Genomic DNA, 27226 nt, shown 5'->3' with positions numbered 1-27226 from the left:
ACCCCAACGAAATGTCGCGAAAGCAATTTTCTCGAGAAAGAGAAGGTCGAGCGTCGCGTTCAGATTGTTGCACGTTCGATCTTGCGTTTCCTTTCACGGTGTCCTAACTCGTTTGATCGATACTGGACGTCGACACCGACTAAGTTAATCGGTCTTGTTTAACCCCTTGACACACTCATTAAATCAAATTTGGTGTGGTGAAAACATAATTTACAATCATAACTTTTTTAACTTTTCGTTTGTGTAAGATTATCACACTAGCACTGGCAAGGCACTGTTCAACCAGTTAGCTGTTGTGATCTCTTAAAAAAATGTGTACCTAAATTGCGTCGCAAAAATTGACCAGTTAGCTGTTTTTAACGAGTATACTCGTTACAACACAAAATATTGCCATTTCTTCAAGACGAGTACATTCGTCAAAAACAGCTAACTGGTTAAAATAATTACCAAGGGCATTTTGTGTCCACTTTCAAGAAATATTTTTACTGACCATTTTTGTTCACTCAATAATAAATTAGTGGTAAATAAGCATCTTTGTTGTCAAGAAGACATTTTTTATTAATCCTAAGTAAAATATGTACAATTACATCGTATTTACTGTATACTTCATAAACAATTCGTGCTTCGATGTTACTTGTTATTTGCTAGACATCACTGTCTTCCGATGTTGTAATTATTTCACATTATGTATATTTAACTATCTTTTATAGAAATCGCAGATGCCTGTAGTTTCTCTTAGTTATATATATTTTTCATTGTGCTGCATCAATCAAGAAACTGAGTCTACTACCATCTAATTAATTTGTAATTAATTTGTTCAGAATGTTACACTAACTGATTAGAAAAAGATTATATTAATATAATATAAATTTAAAACATGTTGCTAATACTTGCTGTTAATATTGAACAATATTTTACTGCAACGTATGCAATGTAGACAATTTGTCTTTGTAATTTTATTTGTAGCTTCATTTGTGAAATATTTATAGCAATATCGAAACAGTGAAATATCAGGCAAAACACTTATCATTGGTTATGGAAAATAAAAATTAGATTTTGTGAAATTATATAGATTCATGTATAAAAATGAATTTTATTCTTCATCTATTATTCCGTTACAATTTTATGCTTATTTAAAACTAGAAGTATAGTTTAATTTCATTGATCTATTAATAATTATAAGTGATTAAAATTCTGGATCATCGAATGTAAGAACAGTTGTAAACCATTATACGCATAAATTATATGTATCACCATCAATAATTTCAAGAAGTAGCATGAAAAATATTAACAATGGAAATTGTTTAATTATTCTATTCCGATATTAATGAAGCTCTAAGGATTTTCTAAACAGTCAAACACAAGGGACACGTATTATCAAATGTGAAAGTTTTAATATAAAGTTTGTCGAAACAGGATATTTGCGAAACCTATGCCAGTAATTTCAATTTAACCTATGTTCAAAGTTGTATCTAGCTTTCTATCGAAACAATCTAGAAGTGTTACTTTAATTTTCAAACAATATAGCGTTTCTAGTCAGCACGAGAGAAATTAATCCAATAAACAGACTGCAACATTATGCAACGTTTCCGAGAGATAGATAGATACTATCTAGTAAATAGTATTTACACAAGATTAAAGCATTAAATGAAATAGCATTTTCAAATAGTATTGGATTCAAGCATTAAATGCTACAGTATTTTCAAATAGTATTTGCTTATGGAAATATTTCAGCTTCAGTATTTTTTCCCAAAGTATATCAGTTTTCTCCCAGCTCTGTTTATACCACACACGTACTACAAATTGAAATGAATTATAAACGTGACGATTCGTTGAAAGGCGATGGAGTTTGACCCATTGGAAGACTACCATGGTACACAGTGCTGCGGTGAAATGTGTTCCAAGAAACTTGCGAAACCCGCACAATTAGCAATTCGAACACAAACAGTAAACTCTAATTACAGAGGTTCTTTGCCCTTTTTTGTAATGCACCGGCTGCCTAATGAACGTTTAGGTTATGTATTCCTAACACGTATTAGGTAATCGCATGAGAAATGATTGATGCGTTTCGTTCTCTGAAGCAAAACCGCGTATTGATGATACCCTAACATCCAAAGGTCAAAAAGCGTGAACATTTTTTAATAATTTCGTGTGTCGATCGCTTGCATTGTAGGTCAAATGTCATTGCATTTCGTCTGAAATAAGTTATCTTTTCATATCTGCGAAGAATTTTTTCTCACAATTAGCTAAACTATTTATATCACAACTACTTAAATATTTATTAAAACCAGAGCGTGGCATTGGAATTTGTGGTTAATTAAGTTCTGTGTGCACAATATAGTAATATTGATAATATAGTAAAATATAGCCAGTCTCATAATCGATGGCACACACTTTAAATCAGAATAATTTATGGACAAACGACTTGAGTTTTTTAGCCAAGCTAAATAGATTAATTTACTAGATGATACGTGACGAACATTTTGGAAAAATTGCGATTAGTCTGAATTACGGAAAAAAATATGAATGTTGCTTTCCACAACTTTTTTATTTGGGCTCGTAACGAAAATTTAAAAAATGTGTTTTGTAGTGTCTATTGTACATGTAATGAATTGGTTCATCGAAATTGGTTAACGTTGCTACGAGCAAGAAACATCTCACGATGGAGAGCTTAATGGTAAAAGTTGCAAATTTTCGGCCTTGAAATGAATAAATTGATTGTATCGACACGTAGTAAACGAACAATTAATTCGACCAAAACTGCAGAAGAAAAACATCCCGTCGGACAACGATCGTTGACCATACAGTTTCTTCAACCCTTTGTCCTTTCCACCCTCGTTCTTGTCGTAATATTTGCATTGTTCCAGCGTATTTTCAAGTACACCAGATCCATCTCATCGCTGCCCCTTACCAGCGAACCGTTACGAGACGAGTCGGCGCACGAGCCCTCGTAAATCCATTTATTTATTTATTTATGTGTCACGGGAGCGCGGGGACCGGATGGTCGTGGGGACGTCGGGGCTTATGGCGGCGTATGCATCGAACCGGGATTCCCATGGGACTCTGGAAACGGCGAACAGGGAAGGAAGATCGCAAAAGTCACGGATACTCCGCGTAGGCTGATGTCGCGGGAAGTAAATTCTCCGGAGGCGAGGTGGGTTGAAACGAAAATGCTGTTGTGCCACTTAGACAGGAGAAAGAATCTACCCCGTCTCCCCTCGCTTTTGTCTATTATTGCAGGAGTATTCTTCTACAGTGCCCGATTTTTGACAGCTTTTATGTCATGAATATTTAACGAAGCTCGACAAATTTCTTTGGCAACCCGATGAGAATCACGTCGTTTCTCTGTCTCCATCGGTGCTTTCAAGTTGCTAATAAAAGCATTACTACAATGTTCATACAAACTGTCCTTTTAAACTTTTACTTTCACTGTTAATATAATGGAATATTATTATAATCACAAAAGTATTTCTGTTTTGGTAGTTTTGTATATGTTGGTGTGGCTTAAGTATATTAATGCTTACTGCGCGAAACGATGACCCATTTCTTGTTGATTAAAAATACAGAAACAACTTATTTTTTACAATAACACTTTCTAAACAGAATGTTGTCATATTACCACGTCTCATTAATATCGGATACTTTATGAAAAGTAAATATTTTATATTTAAAATTTATGAAAAATTGCAATTTTAAGTCCCTTAATACTATCTTGTACTTGTACTTGAAAATAGGTGCAGTTGGATATGTTAGCTGCACTTGTGCATAAAAATGCATGAAACCAATATGAGGACATGTTCCATTCTATACTATTTAACTTCGTCTTATGACATTTTTTTCTATCTCTAAGCATTTTAAAGATATAGCTTGTCTCTGTTGCGTAGGACACCCTGTATACAAAAAAGATGCGAATCTTTAAATATTAATTTTATTACTAAATATTGATGCAATATTATAAATAAATTTGATATTGATTATTTTCGTGTACACAGACTGAAAATAAATGTAAATTTCTTAAGTACCGCTGTCGAAATAGATTTTCAGTTGGATAATTATAGTTATATAAAATAAAAAAAAATTGTATTACGAAAATAGTTAGCAGGTATGGAAAGAGGGCGCCCGTAGGTGTTTCAGCATGTATAGTTTAATAATTTTTTTAAAGGGAAGGAGGGGAGGAGAAGCGTTTCTTAAAAAAATTTATTTAAAAAAATTGTTTTACACAGTTTGGTAGACGCAATAATACCATGCAGCTTTCGTTGGAATTTTTTTTCAATATCATTTCTTGTTCTTGAAATATTTCATGAAATAGAAAATTTCTTCTGATTTAACCCCTTTAATGTGAGAAGTAGCACGCAAAAATTAGGGTTGTATTAGGCATAACTCACTCTACTTGTGTGAAAAGTTTCATAATTTTTTGAGTTTACGGGTTTCAAAACTTTCCTTGTTCGTAACAAAAATATTCTTAAAGCGTTAATCAAGCTTCTGGTTAATTGTCGTTTCGCGACGGTGCTCCATAAAAATCTATGATTTTATGAAGTTTAGTAATCACTTCCTGTTTAGTAAACTCTTACATACTGTGTACGCAATTTTCTTTGCTTGTTAAACATGCAATATGAATTCTCCGCTCAACTGTGCTATGAACATTAAAGTCAGAACATTTCAAGTTGGCCAACACTAAGGGCATAAAACTAAAGCAGAATATACAGTGGGTAACAGATTCTGCGGTTTACTACAGAATTCTGCCAGGCGACGAGCTATCTTTTCACAAGGAAAAGCAATTTCCGCAATTTTTATTTTTAAAAGGTATCACTTGCAACACTGTTGTCCACGGACGACATGTGCTCTCATGTGTGTTTTACACTCTCCTCGCTGACTGCTGCTTATAAAGCACAGCAGTAGTAGTAAAATATAATGAATTCAGAATCTTACGTTCAGTGCAGAAGATGGACGACATCATGATTAAATGTCTTGTTCGCACATTGGGTTGGCACGACAGTTCGTAGCGTTTTTAAACTAAAATTCAAACATAAATTTAAGATATTTAAATGCTTATTCAATAACATGATAAGTTACCTAACAAATGGCAAAAAGCAATAGAACAGAATGAAAAGTAAGCTATTGAATAAATCTATGAATAAATATTTTAATTTTATCATTGAATTTGAATTTAAAAACGCTACGAATTCTCGTTCCAACCTAATACATTTACTTGTCTGGTTTTATTAGTGCAGATATTAATTTGGTGACGTTTTAAAGTAGTACCGCTTATTTAAAAAAAAAAAACGTATAACACTGTATACATGTATATACATAAATGTAATAAAAATATGCATTATGAAAAATGTATGCAAAATGAAAAAAATATATTTTTGGAATCACCTAATGATCACTATCTAGGTCCCATTGGTCTACCTATTTTCTATAAAAATATAAATTTGCATAAACATCGGCAGTCTAGTGATGACAATTCAGACAAGTATTTTGTGTTTACGACAAGAAATAAATTTTTAGGAAACATGAATATATAATAGTTCCACATTGCGTCGTAGAGTAAAAGCTGTTCCTTGGAACTGAACAGTAACTGCTATCCCTATTGCAAAGACGATGCCATTTTGTCACTGTTATTTGCCATAACCTCTCTTAATTGCCAGTTTTATTATGTACTCCTGATTTCGTTCCGAAGCAATGGTAATTCTTTCACGACAGTACTCTACCACAGAGGTCGGAAAATCCTTTTGTAAAGTTTTTTTTTTGTATTTATTATGCACCTCAAACCTTTATGGGTTTATTTAGCTTTACAAGCAAGCTTTAAATGTAAAGATTACAATCTTTGAGAAAAGAAAGAATATAAATACAAGGTTCCATGTAAGCTTAGACGTAGTTGAGAACCTAGATTATGTAGAGAATTAATTAGTTTAGGTGCCTTTAAATTGTGCTGTTCGTATTGCCAATTTACTGTAGACCTTAAATATTTTTAGGGTTTGCAAGTCAAGAACTAATATTGAAGCTGTATTTGTACCACTTAGCGTATGAAATATTTATGTTAAATGGAAATAATAATAATAATATTCAATAAGAATTATAATATTTAATTTAATGATATACAGAGTGTTAAAACAAGCCATTCAATATTTATATTGTATATAGAACACACTGTTCTGAGTAAAAACACTGTTCTTAGTAAACATAGGTCGAAAGGTCAACCGTTTCTGAGCTACAAACATTTTTGTTTCCTAACACTCATGATTCATTTACTATTGGCCTTTTGATATTTACAGAAGATTTTCTATGTGTCCTCCTTCTTTCGATACACAACTGACTGATTGCGGATTAAATCTACTGTCAGCACTTGAATGAGGACGTTTACAACGCGGTTTATAAACACTGAAGTAAGCATCGCATGCGATGGAAGTAAGTAAGATAATCATAATACTAGCAAACAAAAATGTTTATATCTCAGGAACGGTTGACCTTTTGACGTATGTTTACTAAGGCTTTCTTACTCACCACTGTGTGTTTTATATACCATATAAATATTGAATAGTTTTTTTTAACACCCTGTATATATATCAGATATATTATATCTATATATTTATATTATTATATGGTAAACTCGTCGAAGTGTTACCTCCTCACCGATTTTAATGACCTTGAAATATGTTGTCAAGATCACCACTTTGAATTACATTTCCCTTTAAAGTTTTTTTGGCGGTCGGCTTTAGTTTACGAAAGAATTGCAAAAAACTTTACATATATAAATTTTTTTGCCTATCATAATATTTGCTCCGCCTCTGAACCAACTAATATTTTTAAAGCAAGTTATTTTTATATATATACACAAAAATACACAAATTTTTCATACGAGGCTTTGTTTTTAAGGAATCTATTTTGAAAATTGGACAAGCACAAGTGTTGTTGAATAGGTACTGATTACCGTGTGCGTTCATAACTTATTGTATTTCTTTCGTGTGAATAGCAATACATGTATAGTCAGCAAATATTCAAAGTTGATTTTCATGAAAACAAAAACTTCTATGAAGATACTTTACTTATATTTTGGGTTTATCTTTGCTCATAGAAGTACACTTTTCCTTATTGTTCTATGATTATCAGAACACCCTCTATATTTATTCTGCGATAACTTTAGTTTAAAATTCGTGACTATGCTTGTTTTGTAGTGTCGCGTAAATAGTTGTTTTAATAAATGTTGGTACAGTATGAAAACAAAGGATAGTTTTACAATTTTCCAGATATAAGAATAGTCCTTTTAAAATATGTGTGATATTAAAAATTGAATGATTGTGTAGAGTATAAATAATACACAAGGGTCATTTCACGATAAATCTCTATGTTATATTCAAGACGGAATATGATATATTACACGTGATGCAATGAGGGTATAGTCGTAATTTTGCTGCTTTTGAAATTGTTTATTAGATGCAAGCTTTGAAATTTTGTCATTTCTATTTATTTTTGTGGAAACACGTTCCAGTTACAGACATTTTTGATGGATTCCATTTGTAAAATTGTATAAATTTTTTCTTATTACAAATCTAGAATGTTTGGTCTACTATAATGATTGGTTTGAGTTGAAAAATGAAATTAGCAAAGCTTTCTGTTCAAGAACAGCAGTCCAAAAAGTTAGAGAAACATGATCACATTCATTAAAATTGTACCTACAAAGGGTAGTACTCAATTTCAAAATATATTTTTTCTATAGTTATTGTATGTTTCATTTTAAGTTTGCGAGCAACATGGCCATGCATATACAATGTAACTGTCTTCAATAGGATGCAAAAACAGCATCAATAATAATTATTGATAAAAAATAATTAGCCAATAATACTCATTGTATTAAACACGATAGAAGTCAAAGTCGTCGATGTCGATAGTAGCTATAAACCGTAACGATTCCATAGTTACAGATGGTTCGTAGTAGTTTTTTATGCATAATCTAGAGTAGAGATTACCGTACAAGGAAACTCTTAAAACCGCATTACGAACAGGTCCTAGTTGCGTCTAGACTACACGTGCTGTTGAAACGTGGATCTTCGCACGGTTGGTCGTGGGAACTGTTCATAGAATGTTATTCGGAGCACAATATAATTACAGTCATAATTTCTAACGACGCTTCTAACGACGAAATCCACAAATTAAAAACATTTTGGAATAAATGAATCTCGTTTGTCTGTTCCCATTGCACAAGATTTATAATTCCATTTTGATAAGCAAGTACCATTCGAACGGTACTTTCAGTTTCTTATTCCTGTTGCAGCTTGTAATTTATTTTTCAGATTTTACTTAATCTGTTGCACTAAAACTTTCTAAATGAATTGCATATTTTCTTCAGTTTTGTAAACGTTTTTAAATGTTTTTTTAATCTTTTAAATAAGAAGATAATTTCTGTAATACGAGGGTCAGTCAAATATAAACCGAACTTTTTCTCCAATTTTCTACAATAGAACCTCGCTCGTTGCGCAAAACGGAACCGAAAGTGCGTGCAAAAATCAAGGCATTGCAACGAAAGAGGTAGTCATGGTGATTCATAGTGTCAATTTTTTTGTTTCTACGTAACCTGTAAAAATCCTCACCACGAGTTGCAGAACTACTAACAATTCGTGGTGGAGAGCGTTAGTATGCAACAAAGGAGGATTCCGTGCGATAACTGAGGTTTCAACGAGCGAGGTTCTACTGCATTTCAGTGGAATTAAAAAAAAAACGAGATATTTTTCAATCGATGTTCCGTTGTCATCTACGTACTTTTGCCATCGGGTTGGTAATTTTTTTATTCAAGTTTTATGAAACGTAAGGGGCTGGATCTAAAGCCGAAGTGCTTGACTTCTTCGTTACTAGTGAAATGATATCCTCCAAATGTCTGTTTGAGACTAGTCCAAACAAATTATAATCGCAGGGTGATACATGTGGGCAACAAAGAGGATGTTTAAGAACAGTTAAATCAACAATTTTTCTGTGTAAAAGTTTCATTGACGAAAAACCAAAAATAAGGAATTTTGGTTTTTTGGATTTAAAGGGCTAAGCTGGTACGAGTCCTCTTTCAGTCGCTATCCTTCTTATACGTTCGGTACACTATAAAGAATGTAGCATCTCTACTAGAATTGTCGCTCAGCAGACCCGAGGATACGACAATTACAGAGATATTACTGTATTTGCATATTCATCGTCCCGGTTGTCGAGAAAACGGTTAAGTAGAATAGTCTATGATAGAGATTAAGTGTAAGACACATATACTTGAACTTCTACTTATTGAATATTTGACTGACCCTCGTCTTAAAAATTATGGACAATTTGGCTTTCACTTACCCAATTCGTCATTTTCTGTTTTCGTTCCACTAGACGTTGCTGAAGTTTAGGCCCCGGCCCGGAAAGAAACGCTCTCACCATGTTCCTAGTCTTCTCCAAATGATTCGGTGCAATTACTTCAACCTGGGCCAAATATTTCTGCATGGTTACTTCCAAACTTGGGACTGGAAGAATTGGTAGGGTTTCTTCTTTCTGAAAACGAGAAGAAGAAGCAATAGAAGAAGCATAATTGTTATAATACGGCTGGATCATTATTTTGATTCGTAAAATGGGAAGTCGCGTGTGAGGAAGGTTTAGAAAAATTTGATATGAGAATTTTATGTTTTTTATGTTGGATTATTTTTATTTTTTATGTTGTATTATATTATTTTCACTGTTTTAATTCAAAATTTTCCAATTCGATTTCCTTTAAAGTATGTATGTTGCTGTCATCTGCTGATTTAACTGTACTCCACTAAAAAATGAAACAAATGGATAATGTACTGACGTTAATGAAGACCGTTTCGAACATTTATTGCAATAAAATGATTGTTTCTTCGTTTATCTTTGGATCACAGTTGTTGTTTCTACTTTCAATCATTATTCAACTATTATGAATTTTTTGTACTCAAGATTATCTGAAAGCGATTGTATGTGTGTTGACTTTAGCTATCGTATCGTGATGGAAAAAGTATGTAAGTCTCATTTACAAAAATTGCGTTGACCTTGATATTTTCAAAACATTGACCTTGAGAACATTTCCTCCTCTCATAAAAATTAAGCAAGATATTTAGTATGTTCAAGTTTAGTATGTTCAGTTGTGTTGGATACCTAGGAGATACATAGCACTTTTTCCCCAGTATAACATGACAGTTAGAACATCCTGTGTGCAAGCTGTAGGCAACAGGTGGGACTAATTGTAAGGCACTATTCTACATAAAGAATAAGACGGAGGTTTAGAGTAACGATGTTAACGGTTTCTGTATTGATCGTAAGTTACTAATAATTAAAAATCTTCTTGAACGGTCACAATTACTGAAAAGATTTGATCTGGCACTATGAATTTTTTTGTTACAACGACGCAAATTGTTGTACAGCATTAATCCCCTTTATTGAAACTCTTATTATTATTATATTCAATTATCATACAATGGTTAATCAATATTGCTCGAGGAGATTTTTAATTTCAAACTTAGATGAAACTTTAATTTACTTTTTCTTCATTTTTGGTTTACTTTGTTATGCAGAATAACGTCTCAACACTGAGTGAGGAAAGAATTTAGTATTTGAAATGATTAAATGTATATTTTCTATTTATGCTGTTCGCACGGTAAGTTATTATCAACGTTTTTTCTGCCTTAAATTACACACGTTGTTATTAATAGATTACAGAAACTTTTAATTATTAACAATTAACAAGGCACACCACCCAACTGTCAATTACTGATTTTGATGCAACTTTGCACATTTATGGTCTGGCCAAAAATATTTTACACGTATTTTTTTATCGATGGATGAACAGGTTTAGGGGATAAAATTACCCTTCGAAATGGGGGTTCGAAGACCTTTTAAACTCAACAACTCGGAAAGTAGCAGACATAGAAAAAAATGATACAAATGAAAATTATTTCGATTTTGATAGGGAATAATATGGTCCAAGTGAAATTTGAGTAAAATCATAGGTGACGCCACAACAACAAAAAGACTCGATTAATTGATACCCCCCAGTTAAATCTTATTGTTAGTCCCAGTTAAGACACTTGAGTGATATTCCGTGCAATTAAGGAAGCTGAAGTTAAGTAATTTTTTACGCTTGTCTCATATTATTGTAAAGAATCTGGTAACAAAACTTTTTATTTCAAAAAATAATGATTTTTTTAAATTATCTTTTTTATGAAACGTTTATGTACATATTCGTGCCACTTTTCTGATTAGAATGATACGAAACACAACACAATTTGGATTATATTTACTTGGTTAATTCACGATACAGTAGAACCTCAGCTACCCGTACTAATCAGTGGAATATGAGTATTTGGATAATTGAATGGTTACCTGGCTACAGTGTCAGATTAAATCTTTACTAATTGGCACAATAAATCGTGTTGTGTATGGAACGCTTTAGATTGAACTGCTTACATATGAAACACCTATTAGGACAATTGAGATTTCAGACATTGCCGATTTAGATAAGCGAGATTCTACTAAATTGTCAATTGAACAAGCAACTATGTTTCGAATTATGTCGTATTTTGGAAACATATATGTTGCGCCGTTGGATTAGTATTAATATCGATATATTCAATTAATATTACGTTTCTCGACGCTTTGTGCTTCTGGATTCCTTAAGAGCTACACCCCTTGGTAGTGGGAATAAGTTTTTCACAAATATCGTGCACATCTCTTTCATATATATTGAGACATTACCGTACTCGGCATATTGTAACAAGTATGAACAAGTCGTGAACGATGAGATCTCACTGTAATCCTAATTTACAATATATCTATAAAGTACATCAAGGAATTGTAGTGGTGATTTTGGTAAAATAGAAAAACTAATAAATGTCTTTAGCATAGAATTTAACAAGTTTAAGAGTAGATGAATGTGCGCGTGACGTACATTGACCTTTACGATGTCATAGCGATTGTAAAATAAAGAATCGATTGACGAAACGAAGCGTGTCTGGCGGGAGTAAGGGCCCTTAAGGGCACCACGCTTCGTTGATCAGAATCCCCTTTCTAACAAGACCAACGCTGCCAATGCGACCCTTCCTTCTTCGTTTTGAATGTTTCCGGCAAGTGCAATAGTGGAACAAGAAGTGGGGTGAGAGCAGAAAATGAGGTTTTGAGGTAGCAAAGGCGTAGAGTGAAAAAGGCGGGAAGGAGAGTGAAAGATAAGGAGAGTATGGGGACTGAAGGGAGAGGAGAGCAAGGGAGAAAGAGAGAGAGAGAGAGAGAGAGAGAGAAAGAGAGAGGGTAGAAAAACATAAGTAGTGGAAGAGTGGATAGAGGGGGAAGGGAGGAGAAAAGGTAGAAGAGGGAAAAAGAGGACAAAGCTGTACTTCATTAAACGTTATCATAAATTTCTCCAAATGTAGTGAAATTCACATTTAATTGGCAGCTATAACAAATCTTGAATTTAATGTTCAAGTGACAATTATTTTCTTTAATATCTGTATTACAAAGTACTCTTTAATGATAATGTCGATTTGTGAATTGGAAATTTATTGGAGACTGTGACACGCCTATCGATATTAGTATTGGTATTATTAGACTGCAGATCTTGATGGAAAATAAAAAATGTTTGCATTAATTGCAAGAAATAGGAACCAACTGGAATTTATTTTTCTCCTTGGTAGTTTTATTAAGTTAGGAGAAATGTATTGATATACTTAAAATTTTGTAATTTTTTTATTGGATGAAATTACACCCACTCATTCTTGCCATTACTGCATAAAATCCGCAGTCTAGATGTTATAGATAATGATCAAAACGAAAATTACGTACTTGTCATACAAAAGATAGAAAATATCTCATCATGTTCTATGTTTCTAGCTATGTAGTTAGTTTGTGTTTTTTAGTTATATTGTATTTAGTTATATCATCCTATAGGTTAAGGACATCTGCGTCTTTAGAAAGTAATTAAAATTGAATCTAATTTATAGTGATTATAGTTCTTAATTACTTTCCCTTCAGTGCTGTTACGACAATCACACAAACATTGTCATTTTTGCTTAAATAGCACAGTATATTTTTAAATGCAAGTGTTATAATTAAAAAGAACATTATACAACATGTAACTCTTTGATAATAGAATAGTTGCACTGTTTCAAATTATCTATATATTTGCAAAATTGTAACTAGCAGAGCTCAAGAGTTCATGCTAATGAAAATCGTGTAATAGATACAGTAGCTGCTCGATAAATGGCTGCTTCGTGGAAAAGACTACGTCCGGAGCCCCTAAAACAGCTATTTATCGAACGGTCCATGGCACGCGCGTCCTCCCCTAACCGTGTCTGTTTGCTGTCTTTCTGTGGTCACATACAGGAATTGCGAGGTCATACATACTAACTGATGGAATAAGGTCTGCGCGCGTGTATGGACTATTTATCGAGCGGTTGTTCTATGCAAAAAATATTTCAAAATTCTTGGCTACACTAGGTATTATTTCATAAAAATGACTCATTATATTGTTTGTTGCCATTAAACATTTTAAGTACACAATATGATTATAAACGAATCATGTTAGTCAATTTCTTGATTAAATCTGTACTTACCAATAGGTTTTATGCAGTAAATGAATCATTCTTTCGATATTCGAACAAACTGGTTCGTGAAATATGATTATGAATGAATAAATGAACGTATTTTAATCTTTACTGATTCGATCCTACCGAAGAAACTGTAGAAACTGTGTGCTTCCAGAATTCATGGAAACCATTTTTCTCCTGAATGCTTCTATTGAAAAAAGTTATTTTTATCTTTGTCCTTTTACCTGGCTATATATACTGTTCTACTTTTATCTTTCCTGTTATGCTCAATGCAACATTCCTGGTACCTACTTTTATTGAAGTCTATGAAAGTTCAACTACTATTTTAAAGTTGTTATTTTATTTATTTAACAGGTAATACTGGCACAACAATATGTATATCTGATTGTCTCTACAGACGCAAAGAATAATTTTATTTTACTGGACACCGATAATTACCCATTGAGGACAATTATTACCTTTTTCTGGTATCTGCACATACAGGGTGATTCACGAGAAAGAAAACCTAAATATCTCCGTTAGGATTAAAGATAGAAAGAGGATTAAAGATAGTTAATATTAATTTGTATGCTGAAAAAGATTGTTTGACATCGTATTCTTCAACATTTTCTTCTATTTTCACTCCTAACGGAGATATTTAGGTATTCTATTTCTCCTGAATTACCTTGTATACTGTGACTAGTAATGAACAGAAAGGCGTTCATATAAATAAAGGGATTACATTCCTTGTACAGGGTGTAACAAAAGTAATGATCATCCCTCCTATTGGAGAATCTACACCTCTGGATCGGTGGACATTTGTAAAAGAAACTTGCCGTAAGATTGTTTATAACAAAGAAAATTGTTGTTAACAATTTTATACTTTACATTAGTATTTTATAATGTAGGATTGGTATTCTTATGTATAGCAATGGATATAATACACCCCGTGGCAGAATGTTTCCGATCGGAGGCATTGAAACGGATTTTAGAGAATACATTCAACAATTTAGAAGTATAAAATATTACTTTGCGGGGTTAAAATTGATGGGAAATGAAAAGGGGCTTATTAACGAATGAAAAACAACAAAATAACATAAGCTTACATTTATTATGGCAAAGAAACGAACAAATAAACAAATTGTTACTTGGAAAAAAGTTTCTGCCACGGGGTGTATCAATCTTCTTGTGGATAACAATGGATGGCGTTGGTGATTTAGACTCGACAATAACGAGCAAACAATTGCATAAAAAGACGGAATACTATAACCATTATAATTACAAGTCATTATACACGAACGATTGAAAAAGGCTAACACGTTTGCATGCACCTCGCAATCTGTAAATTTAACTGATAATTTTTCCTGCCTAACCTGTATCTAGATCGAAAGTTAAAGACGCGATAAATTTGAAATGTACGTTTTAACGACACGATCGAATCACGCGATTAAAGAATACAACGATTACGTTTAAGTCGTTCACTCGTTCGAGGACGCGAGGAAATCTAGAAAAAATAGGCAATACTCGATTCGGCTCACGAAATGAATCCAGAGAATGCTCGGTAACGAGTTCGATTATACTGCTTTGGCATGCGTCACTTTAGCCCCTCGGGCTTGCAGCCCGTTCGTTTCGTACGAGTTTCCATGTAACGGGTGTTTCGATTCCCAGGAGGTTTTCTACCCTCTTTTCAAGGCTCATTGCTATGCACCGCTCGAAACTCTGCTAACGACCTTTGCACCCCTGAACCTACAGCCAGTGTTGCGACCCGAAACGGCTTATCGAGCCACGCGATACCGTAGATTTGAAATATTCGATCCAGGAATCTACGTTTTCGATGTATCAGTAGGCATTCAGAAGCTTGTTAGAAAATCCTTCTAGATCCCCATTTTATAAATTCCAACCGTGTTTCCGATACCTCCAACTGTAGCTTACCATTATTCATGAAATTCTGCAACTCGTTATGAAACAATAACGTAGATTTATTTACAGTGGCGGATAATAGCAAGTTTCAATATTAATGTATACGATTACTACTGACACAATTTTTACAAACTGAAATTTTATTTTAAATCATCAATGGATTTTTTATAAATATCTTATAAAATAATGGGAGCGAGAAAACTACAAAAGAGTATAGAAAATTGATAGTTTATTTAAAAGCAAGTAAAGAAACTGGGTGGACAAAAGTAAGTTTAATTTCACATTTTTATGAAATGTACAGTCAAACCTGTTTTTGTGAGGTAGATAGGGACCGCATAAAAAAATATTCAGAAACTTCATAAACAGCTATAACAAATAATTTTTTACAACATATTAAAGAAAATTTTTTTATGCGGTGGAGAGGAACCGCATTAAAAAAGTCTCACTTAGAAAATATGTCAAAGATTTACGAAATGGCGAGAAAGTGCTTTACAAACACAATAAATAATTAAATTACACATAAAAACATTTTTAAAAAATTTAATTTCTCATTTTAAACATGGAGAAATTTTCAAAATGCACATAATTCATAGTTTTTTTGAAAAATCATTTTTGAAACGTGGAACCAGTTTTTGTATGTAACCTGAACGCTTCGTAACGCGATCATTTTTTGGAATCCAACTCTCATGTTATATGCGTGTACTTCCATTTGTAACAGACATTTGATATGATTTTGATGACATATGTCATCAAAATTTGTGACATATGAGTATTGAAAATGTTAAAAGATGCTAAAAATATTGACGCATTAATGCTGATAATTAAATCAAACTGGATTATCATTGTGAAAGCAACACTTAAAGAAGATATTATGCTGTGGATTCTATACTCAACTGTCAACGACATAGTCTTGTTTTTGAAAAAACAATGTGAAACTTGTTGGAAATCTGCCTTAAGGTCGCACACCTTGCGCCATCTACCATCTCATCTTTTTTATAACCTATTCTATTCTGTACTTGCTGTGACGTCGCCCTAATCGAAACAGGCGCCATCTCGGTAATAACTAGACATGATACCGCGCGTATTCGAACAGACACGTATTCTATAAGGATAATTTTTAAGAAAGCGCAGTTAGAAAATGTTATGTTAAGTTAAGAGGTCACTCGAGTAGGGAAAGCGAGACGCAAGGAATGCCAGCTGCAAGCGATAACGGAGCGGAACCACTTCTACTAGGACCAGGCCCGCTTAAGCGAAGGACAACGAGGAAAAACAGACCCGAGAGAAGACAGCTCTACAGCCTCCCTCAAGGACCCGGAAGACATAAATTAGTCACCCCCGAACAAGAGGCCACCTACGAAGACATCGAACGGCAATCGAAACGCACGTGGCATGCTACACGCGAGTAACCCCTCAGATTACGTCCCCTTGGGCCACTCCCTCGAGGCCTTACGCATTCTAGGCCCACGCAACTTAGGGGAGGAGACTACCCTTCTGATTGGACCTCACGACGCCCCACTATCAACGCATCCTGGAACCGGAGGTCCGATAAAAGGAACAGAGCAAAGGCCCTCGACACACTCGTTTTTGATCTCGAAAATCACTTTGTCGACCCATCAACATTATTAGAAATACAGTAAAGTTTTCCGACCAAGTTACGTTTATAACATTTTATATCCATTTTCCCTTCCCAGATAAAGCCGCGTTCGGGAGTTTAGTACCTTAGTACTTTGAGGCGTTTGAACTCATGCCGCGAAATTGATAGATTAACCGGTTGTGCCATCTGCAGACAAGTATCGTAATTTCGGGTCCCTAATACGTACATAACAGTGGTGACAGCGGTGGGATGCGCCAACTTTCGTGCGCGCTTTTTCAAAAGAACACATTTGTGACTTAGAATTCGAACTGAACTAACAGTGTATTTTAATTAAATAAGGACAATAAAAGAGTGCAGGTGAACATTGAACTGTGAATTACAAACTGAGTTTTCGTGCCACTCTTCCCTCCTGGGTTTTGGCGTGGTTTCCCCAGGGAGCGACGGGTGAATACCGGAAGAGGTGATTATCAGCGGCCACGCAAGCTAGCCTAAAGCAACCCTGAAATCACTGGCAATCACTGGATACCTGCTGCGCACCTGCCATCCTGATAGCTGCACATTCAACGTCCATTTGAAGAAGGGAACAACATCTAGTAAACGAACCTACCCTTCTGGAATTCAGTAGCAGCGGACATCGTCAACTCATCAGCAGCTCAAGTGTAAGACACACGTTCATTGTTTCTATCTCGAGTGACCAGTCAGGATTAGATTAGTTTGGTATTTAGATTAAGATAGATAATTGTCTAGTGTAAACATGAGTAACGATAGTCGATCGACTAGCTCGTGGGTTGTCGCGTGCCCGCAGGGAACCTCACGGTCTGATAGCTCCTCCGATTTCTCTCTTATCCCTTGGCGTGACCCTGAGATCATGCGAAATGAAATTGACAAACCATTTGTTCGGCCACCGGGGTATCAACCCCCATCGATTGTGTCTGAACAGTACGAAAATTCGAATATAGAGGAATTATCTTCTGCTTCCGCTGTCTCTAATGTCGAATCCGTCGGCGGATGCCAAATCTCTTTAAAATTAGCCTCGGAAATTTTGCCTGAATTTGATGGGAAGTCTACACCGGTGAAAGAGTTTACGAGATTATGCCGCGATATTTGGAAGGCGGTAAAGTTGAACGAACGGCAATTTCTTGTTAAAATAATAGAGAAAAAAGTAATTAAGGACGCGAAAAGTCATATCCGACGACAACGAGATACGTATAATCTGGAAGAATTACTAAAATCTTTGGAACGTGCATTTACCCCAAGGCACACTCTCGACACCCTCCAAACGCTTATGTCGAATATGTATCAAGAAATCGGAGAATCTGCACTCCAGTACGGGAATCGAGTCAAAGAATTATTAGACGATATACTTGACGCGATTGATGAAGAATGTGATCCGGACGTCGCATATGGAGTACGGACTAGGGCCATAGACAACGCCTGCGGTTGTTACATCACGGGATTGAGTAATACAATCGAGACTCAGGTTCGTCAAGGAAAACCCGCGATTCTCCAAGCGGCCATTGATTTGGCGATGGACGAGGAGGAACATCAAAAGAATAGAGCTCGTGTTCGTCGGGAAAAAATCGTGCGATACGATCGTCGCGAACGTGGGCAAGAACGAAGATTTGACACGAGACGTCCTCGCGAAGAAATAGAGACAGTCCGGGTAAACGAAATCCGGGCAACACGAGGCGGTGATGATCGTCGTTCACGCCTTTACTGCCATACCTGTCGGAAACCGGGTCACGCGTCAGAAAACTGCAATAGCTTCAAACGGCGGGAGGCCCTTATGTGCACTTATTGTAAACGGAAAGGTCATAACGAGTTTAATTGTTTTGCTAAGCGCGATCGGGAACGACGTAGTGATAATCACCCATCATCATACATTGCACCTGGGCGTAATTTAAACTCCAATCTCGCTCTTCGAGACAGCGCTACGAAGAGTGTAGCAATAAAAGCGCGACCCGACTCTGCCAGGTTAACTACGATCTCAGTCGAAAGCGAACAACCCAACTCCCCGTCATAATTATAGATCATTGTTTTTTCCATAACAACCAGGGTTATTTCCTCATTGACACCGGTTCACAATTGAATCTAATTAAAGAAAGTGCGATTTCTCCAGAGGTTCATGTTAACACTAAAATTTCGTATCATTTGAGAGGCATTGGGACAGGAACTCGTCGAACCTATGGAGAAATTACTCTCAATATGCTGAGTGTCGAAATAAAATTTCAAGTAGTAGACCATAGCTTCCCCATAGAACAATCCGGAATTATTGGAATGGAATTCCTTACTAAACAGCAGGCTCTCCTAGCTTTTCGAGAAAAATTGTCAAGTTCACTAATCTTAGGGAATAAAGAAATTCCGTTTTGTAACCACCCTTCGTTCGACTTGCCGCCGCGAACTAAAACGTTAATTAAAATTCCTACTAAAACTCCAAATTTAAGGGAAGGTTACGTTAGGAAAATGGATTTCGGACCGGGAGTGTACGTAGGAGAAGCAATTGTTTCGCAAGATCAGGGTCATGTAAAATTGTTCGCCACTAATTGTACGTATGATCAGGTCAATATTACTCTACCTCCGGTCGAACTGGAAGATTTCGAGGCTCAACCCCCATTAGCCCGTTCTGCTCGAATCGGTAACCCAGGTATAGACAACCAACGCTCCTCTGCCGAGAGACTTTCAAAGCTTTCTGGCCTTCTTAAATTAGATAATTTGAACGAGGAAGAAAGAGTTAGTATTCTATCAAGTGTTGCTACTTACGCATACCAATTTCACTTACCTGGAGATAGATTAGAGTCCACCACCACCGTAAAACATAAGATAATTACCACCGATGAGAGCCCACTACACACCAAACAATACAGATATCCTCAGATCCACAAGGCAGAAATTCAGAACCAAGTCCAAGACCTTCTTAACAATAAAATCATCGAACCCTCCGATTCCCCATATAATTCACCTGTTTGGATCGTGCCGAAGAAGCCGGATTCGTCTGGTGAACCTCGTTGGCGAATGGTCATCGACTATCGCAGACTCAATGAAAAAACAATCAACGACGCTTACCCACTCCCTAATATAACGGATATCCTCGATCAACTAGGAGGTGCTAAATATTTTAGCACGCTCGATTTAGCCTCAGGGTTTCATCAGGTATCTATGGACCCCTCTTCTAAATCAAAAACCGCATTTTCAACCCCTTTTGGACATTACGAGTTTAATAGAATGCCCTTTGGTCTTTGTAACGCACCAGCCACCTTCCAGAGGCTTATGGATCGTGTCCTCGTCGGTCTACAGGGTATCGAATTATTCGTATACATGGATGATATTGTCGTCTATGCTAATTCACTCGAAGAACACTCTAGAAAACTAAACACTCTGCTAGGTCGCTTGCAAAACGCTGGGTTGGCACTTCAACCGGAAAAGTGCATGTTTCTTCGCAAAGAAATAGCTTATCTAGGGCATCTGATCACTAACGAAGGAGTGAAGCCGGACCCCGGTAAAATTAAAGCCGTGAAATCGTTCCCGGTACCCTCGAATAGGAAAACAATTAAATCCTTTTTAGGATTAATCGGATACTATCGCAGGTTTATCAAGGACTTCGCGAGACTCGCAAAACCCATGACTCGATTGCTAAAAAAGAGTACTCCATTCTTCTGGAACCATGCTGCGCAAGAAGCATTTGAAAACCTAAGAGACACTATCTGCCGGCAACCCCTCCTGCAATATCCGGATTTTCGCAAATCATTTATAGTCACTACCGATGCCTCCAACTATGCCATCGGTGCCGTCCTCAGTCAGGGTGATATAGGCAAAGATCTTCCTATTGCCTATGCATCGAGAACACTGAACGACACCGAAACAAACTATTCTACTACCGAAAAGGAATTACTCGCCATAATTTTCGCTGTTAATCATTTCCGCCCCTATCTGTACGGCCATAAATTTACCCTTGTCACGGACCATCGACCTCTAGTTTGGCTCCACAACACCAAAGATCCAACCTCCAAATTAATGCGATGGAGAATCAAATTGAACGAGTACGATTATAATATCGTATACAAGCCAGGACGCGTAAATTCCAACGCGGATGCTCTTTCCCGTAACGTTCCGGATGAGGTTTTGCAACAAACGGCAGTGGAACTTCAAAGGGATTCTCACTCTAGATGTCAGGAAAAGATGCTTGTCCGCGCGGACAAAACACCGGTTACTGATATCGAAACGGGTGACGATCCTGGCAAAGTATCTCAATGTCTCGAATGTGAAGCTTCCGTTGCCGCCTGCTTCTTTGCTAGCGAGAAGTTGGCGGAAGAGATAGGAAATCTACCCCAGATAAACAACCAACTTGTATCCACCCGAACACCATCCACAATAACATCGAAATCCTGCAACAACATTTGCATGACTACTCAACAAGACAAGACAGTAGATCGTGTCCCGGGGAGTAAAGTGTGGACCCTTCTTCCTGCAACGCTGGAAAATTCGCCTGCACGCTATGTCGGTAGTTCCGGTTCTGCGCGCAAATTCCCAGACCGTCTCCAAGGACAAGCTGCAGTGCAACGAGAAGCGACGATAAAACCCGTACTCGCAACGAGGGAAATCTCGCCTGTACGCCATGTCGGAGTTCCGGTACGCGCGCAAATTCCCGTACCGTCTCCACGGACAGGCTGCAGTGCACGCATCGAGGGAAGGTATTTATGGGACACGGTTGACTCTGACGCTACCCAACCCGACGATAACCCTTTTTCAGAAGAACGAAACATATCCAACCAAGATCCACCGATCGCTGCCCGATTCAACACTAACGAATTATACACTTTAACCCATTCATGTTTTACCTACAGTAAAGATTTCCTATCTCTGAGAAAAGATCACATAGTTCATTTCATTTCGGCAAACTACGAGTTAACTTCTGCAACTAGTAATGAGTTACTCGAACAAGGGAGGTTCTCCATCCATGAATTGCGCAACGTGGATGCCAACGTAGGTGAAGCCATTGCCATCCGATCCGGTCGAACCAATATTTTCCACTTAATTACTCAAGAAACCCCCAATTCACCTACCAGCCTTACAAACATCGAATTGTGCATTCATAGTTTAAAAAATTTAATGAAGGGACTTGGCCTCTTTACTTGCAGTGTATCGAAAAATCGTAACGACTTAGATCAAATTCCTTGGATCGATATAGAAAAACTATTCAAGGCTGGTTTCTCGACGGAAGGGTATACTATCACTATATGCTCAAACGAACTAAAATTTCCCCCAAAGGACGACCAAAGTCGTATCCTTAAAGAATACCACGAGTCTGTGGTGGGTGGTCACAAAGGAATTACTAAGTTATATAACCGTGTTCGTGAAGACTTCTATTGGAAAGGAATGCGAAAAGATATCGCAGACCTCGTAAAAACCTGCCCCAGTTGTCAAAAATTCAAACTAGTAAGGAAAGGGATTAAACAACCTCTTCGTATTACAGACACCCCTCAACAGGCATTCGATAAGGTACAGTTAGACATTGTTGGACCTTTACCAGTAACCGAATCAGGTTACAGATATCTCCTCACTCTCCAAGATAATCTGACAAAATATTCAGATGCTATCCCTCTCCGAGAAATGGATGCAGTCTCTGTTGCTTCTGCACTTGCAGAACAATTTATTTCTCGTTTCGGATGCCCAAAAACCATCCACACTGATCAAGGTAGAAATTTTATGAGCCGAATAATGAAATGCTTTTGCCGCATCTTCAAAATCAAACAAATTAAATCTACAGCATACCATCCCCAATCATTAGGTTCGCTCGAACGCGCTCACCACGTCTTCATCGAATATTTAAAACACTATTGCACTAAGAGAGATTGGGATAAATGGATACGATTCGGCATGTTTTCCTACAATACATCGGTTCACGAGTCTACAGGTTTCACTCCCCATGAACTTATTTTTGGTAAAAAGGCCCGCATCCCTTCAGAATTTGCCGACGTACAACCACCCCGAACGTTTTCTCAATACTTCGACGACCTTTTCTCTACAATAACAACCGTACAAGCATCTGCCGCCCAAACCCTTAAGAAAGCCAAGGCTAAGTGTAAAAAACTTTATGACCGGAACGTCAACCCACACAAGTTTAGGATCGACGACCACGTGTACCTGCTTCACGAACCTCGAACTTCCAAGTTTGACCCCCAATGGAACGGACCGTATAAAATAACCCGATTATTTGATGATTTCAATGCCGAAATCGCAATCAACCAATCACGTATCAAGATAGTCCATACCAATAAACTTAAATTAGCCCATATTAGCCCTGAACCGCTACCCGATCCACAACCAGATCCTTGATATACCTGTAGAATATCGAGTCGAGCATTATAGCAAGGGTGCTTACGTATGTATGCATATGTATCATGAATGCGGAATATAGGCGAATAATAATATATGCATATATCTTCTAAATAAGCTGTATCGTTAGTAACACCTATTTTTATACTTAGTCATACCACATCCTTTTATAATTATAAACATCATTATTAAGATCGCTATTACTATTGTCATTTAATTTCTTTTTGTGTTTTTGTATATATGCATACCTTTAATATGATTATGTTACAGTAGTTATTTTCTCTATTATTCTATATATCAAAATAAAATATCTGTCTATGTTACTAAGCATTTTAGTACCTCTGCTTTCTATAATAAATATTATTATAACTACCCCCTTTCTATACTATAATCATACTATACTATATTTTTTTTTATTGTCATCATTATTATTATTATTACTACTGTAGCAATTGGCGCTTTGCTATTATTTTTCCTTTTGCGTTTACCGTTAATTTTATTATTAATCTATTATTATTAATTATTATTGTTCCACTTAGTTATAAGGTGTTCTACCTAGTATTAAAGTAAAAGTTGTTACTACATGTAACATCCTTTTTATTAAGGGGGGAGGTGTGACGTCGCCCTAATCGAAACAGGCGCCATCTCGGTAATAACTAGACATGATACCGCGCGTATTCGAACAGACACGTATTCTATAAGGATAATTTTTAAGAAAGCGCAGTTAGAAAATGTTATGTTAAGTTAAGAGGTCACTCGAGTAGGGAAAGCGAGACGCAAGGAATGCCAGCTGCAAGCGATAACGGAGCGGAACCACTTCTACTAGGACCAGGCCCGCTTAAGCGAAGGACAACGAGGAAAAACAGACCCGAGAGAAGACAGCTCTACAGCCTCCCTCAAGGACCCGGAAGACATAAATTAGTCACCCCCGAACAAGAGGCCACCTACGAAGACATCGAACGGCAATCGAAACGCACGTGGCATGCTACACGCGAGTAACCCCTCAGATTACGTCCCCTTGGGCCACTCCCTCGAGGCCTTACGCATTCTAGGCCCACGCAACTTAGGGGAGGAGACTACCCTTCTGATTGGACCTCACGACGCCCCACTATCAACGCATCCTGGAACCGGAGGTCCGATAAAAGGAACAGAGCAAAGGCCCTCGACACACTCGTTTTTGATCTCGAAAATCACTTTGTCGACCCATCAACATTATTAGAAATACAGTAAAGTTTTCCGACCAAGTTACGTTTATAACATTTTATATCCATTTTCCCTTCCCAGATAAAGCCGCGTTCGGGAGTTTAGTACCTTAGTACTTTGAGGCGTTTGAACTCATGCCGCGAAATTGATAGATTAACCGGTTGTGCCATCTGCAGACAAGTATCGTAATTTCGGGTCCCTAATACGTACATAACATTGCTATCGTCCATGTGACACACGCATCCTTTGAGCTGTGATTAAAATATTATTGTTCTATCTAAAACAGTGTCGTGATTAACCTGCTAATCTTCCACAGGTTATGGGCCCAGGCTCACTACAAACTGCGCTAAAAGTGAAGTTGGAAATATAAATCGTGAGACTGAAAAAAATTCAAATCGTGGAAATCGCTCTCCTCGCCACGTGCTCGCGTCGAGAAAGAAAAGCGAAAAACGAAAGTTTTCTGTTATACACGAACCGACAGCAAATAATTAATTATTCGAAGAAAATTCGAGCATATTTTTTATTTTATTTTCTCGGTTCATACAAAACGAAAATGAGTCAACTAACGATTAAAATTCCACCCCTTCAGAAAGAAAATTATAACACTTGGAAGATCCATATGAAGGCATTGCTCGTGAAGAACGACGCGTGGGGATTTGTTAACGGAATTAAACAGAAACCCACTGCCACAGGTGACAACGCAGCCGATATTACAGCTTGGGAAATCGCTGACGAGAAGGCCATGTCTGACATTATTCTCGCAATAAGCCCAGAAGAATTGAAACACGTAAGTAGATGTAACACGTCTAGAGAAGTTTGGCAAAAACTAAAAACTATTTACGAGTCGGAAGGGCCCACGCGAAAAGCAATGTTGCTAGAGGAACTGATTCACCACAAGATGGAGGAATCTCAGGACATGAGAGATCATGTATCAAACTTCTTCGACACCGTAAATAAACTGGAAGCCATGCAGATACAAATTCCCCAAGAAATGACAGTCATTCTCTTACTTTCTAGCATTCCAAAGTCCTATGAATCATTGAGAGTGGCCATCAAGTCACGACAAGAACTACCTACCCCTGAAGAACTAAAAATAAAATTATTAGACGAATATCAGGTGAGGAAGAAAAACAAAGATGAAAAGTCCGATGCCATGGTAGCATGGAAACAATCATCACGTAATTTTGGAAGCAGAAATCTTGACAACCAATTATCTGAAAGGGGGAACGAGAAATCAAAATTTAAATGTCACAAGTGTAAGAAGTACGGGCATATGACAAAAGACTGTAGGTCAAGACGACCGGAAAACAACAGGAAGTCAGATGTAAAAGAAACATCAAAAAGGGCAGAGGTGGCTATGAAAACTGAAATAGTGGCAGAAACAGAGGTAGCCAACAAAGCTACACCTAACCTAAAAACCACATGGTGTCTGGATTCTGGTGCTTCGTCGCACATGTGCCCCTATGAAGAAAAATTTGAAGAAATTGGGAAAAGCAATGCAAGCACATTAAATTTAGCAAGCTCCGAATCGACTCTCATAGAAGGAATTGGATCAGTAAAACTAAAAATTGATGAAAATTCTTCGGCAAAACTTCAAAAAACATTATTTGTTCCAGATCTCCGATCAAATTTATTGTCTGTTGCCAAAATCACAGACAACGGTTTTGACGTTCTATTCCAAAAAGGATGTGCAGTAATAATCAACCAAAAAACTGGAAAAGAAATCTTCAAAGCCGAGCGAGAGAAGGACTTATACTTTCTAAAAGAAAAGACTGAAGAAGCCAACATCTCGCAAAGCAACACGTCAAACCTTCAGGAATTACATGAGAAATTTGGACATTTAAACATAAAGGACCTAAAGAATCCGATCCAGAACGGCAGGATACACGGAGTCACAGCTGATTGCCGTGAAAAGTTGCAAATCTGTGAAATCTGTATAAGAGGAAAGCAGACGCAAACTCCATTCACAAGATCAATCTCACGGTCGACAGAAATTTTGGAATTGGTCCATACGGATCTCTGTGGTCCAATGAAGGTAGGGTCTCTTGCTGGTTCATGGTACTTCCTAACCTTCATCGACGACAAGTCAAAATGGTGCGAATTATATTTTCTAAAAAGGAAAAGTGAGTTTTTCCAAAAATTCCTAGAATTCAAGGTTAAAGTTGAAAAACAAACAGGAAGACACATTAAAACCATAAGGTCAGACAACGGAGGAGAATATCGAAGCAACGAACTTGAAAACTACCTAAAAAAGGAAGGGATCAACCATCAACTCACAATAGAATACACCCCACAACAAAATGGTGTCGCAGAGCGCTGGAATCGAACCCTTGTGGAGATGGCGCGATGCATGTTGCTTCAGTCGGGCCTCCCCCAAGTTTTTTGGGCAGAAGCAATTTTAACAGCGGCTTACATCCGAAACAGATGCCCAACGAAAAGTCTAGAGGGTAAAACTCCTCATGAAATTTGGAAAGGAAAAATCCCTACAGCTGTTCACTTCCAAATTTTTGGCTCCAAAGCCTACATGTTGGACAAGTCAAATGAGAGAAAGATATCCAAGGGAAAATTTGGTGACCGAACAATCGAATGTATTTTTGTCGGATATTCAACCGATTCAAAGGCATAC

At 36.8% G+C, this 27226-nt stretch overlaps 2 protein-coding genes across 5 annotated transcripts in view; both read right to left on the bottom strand.

Annotated features, from left to right (window-relative positions):
• The window catches only part of Chat (Choline acetyltransferase), a 173948-nt gene that overhangs the window by 66724 nt on the left and 79998 nt on the right, over positions 1–27226 (bottom strand). For all 4 annotated transcript variants that reach the window (XM_076791576.1, XM_076791577.1, XM_076791578.1 and 1 more), the window contains one exon: positions 9322–9513. In XM_076791576.1, coding sequence (XP_076647691.1) covers positions 9322–9513 — 192 coding nt within the window. The remainder of the gene's footprint in view (positions 1–9321; positions 9514–27226) is intronic.
• Positions 1–27226, bottom strand: part of Vacht (Vesicular acetylcholine transporter) — a 160859-nt gene that overhangs the window by 57914 nt on the left and 75719 nt on the right. The gene's annotated exons all lie outside the window — the stretch shown is intronic.

The sequence above is a fragment of the Halictus rubicundus genome, chromosome 8, assembly GCF_050948215.1.
Source record: "Halictus rubicundus isolate RS-2024b chromosome 8, iyHalRubi1_principal, whole genome shotgun sequence".
Classification (NCBI taxonomy): domain Eukaryota; kingdom Metazoa; phylum Arthropoda; class Insecta; order Hymenoptera; family Halictidae; genus Halictus; species Halictus rubicundus.
The sequence above is the reverse complement of the archived record's forward strand: the minus strand, read 5'-3'. Positions and strand labels throughout refer to the sequence as shown.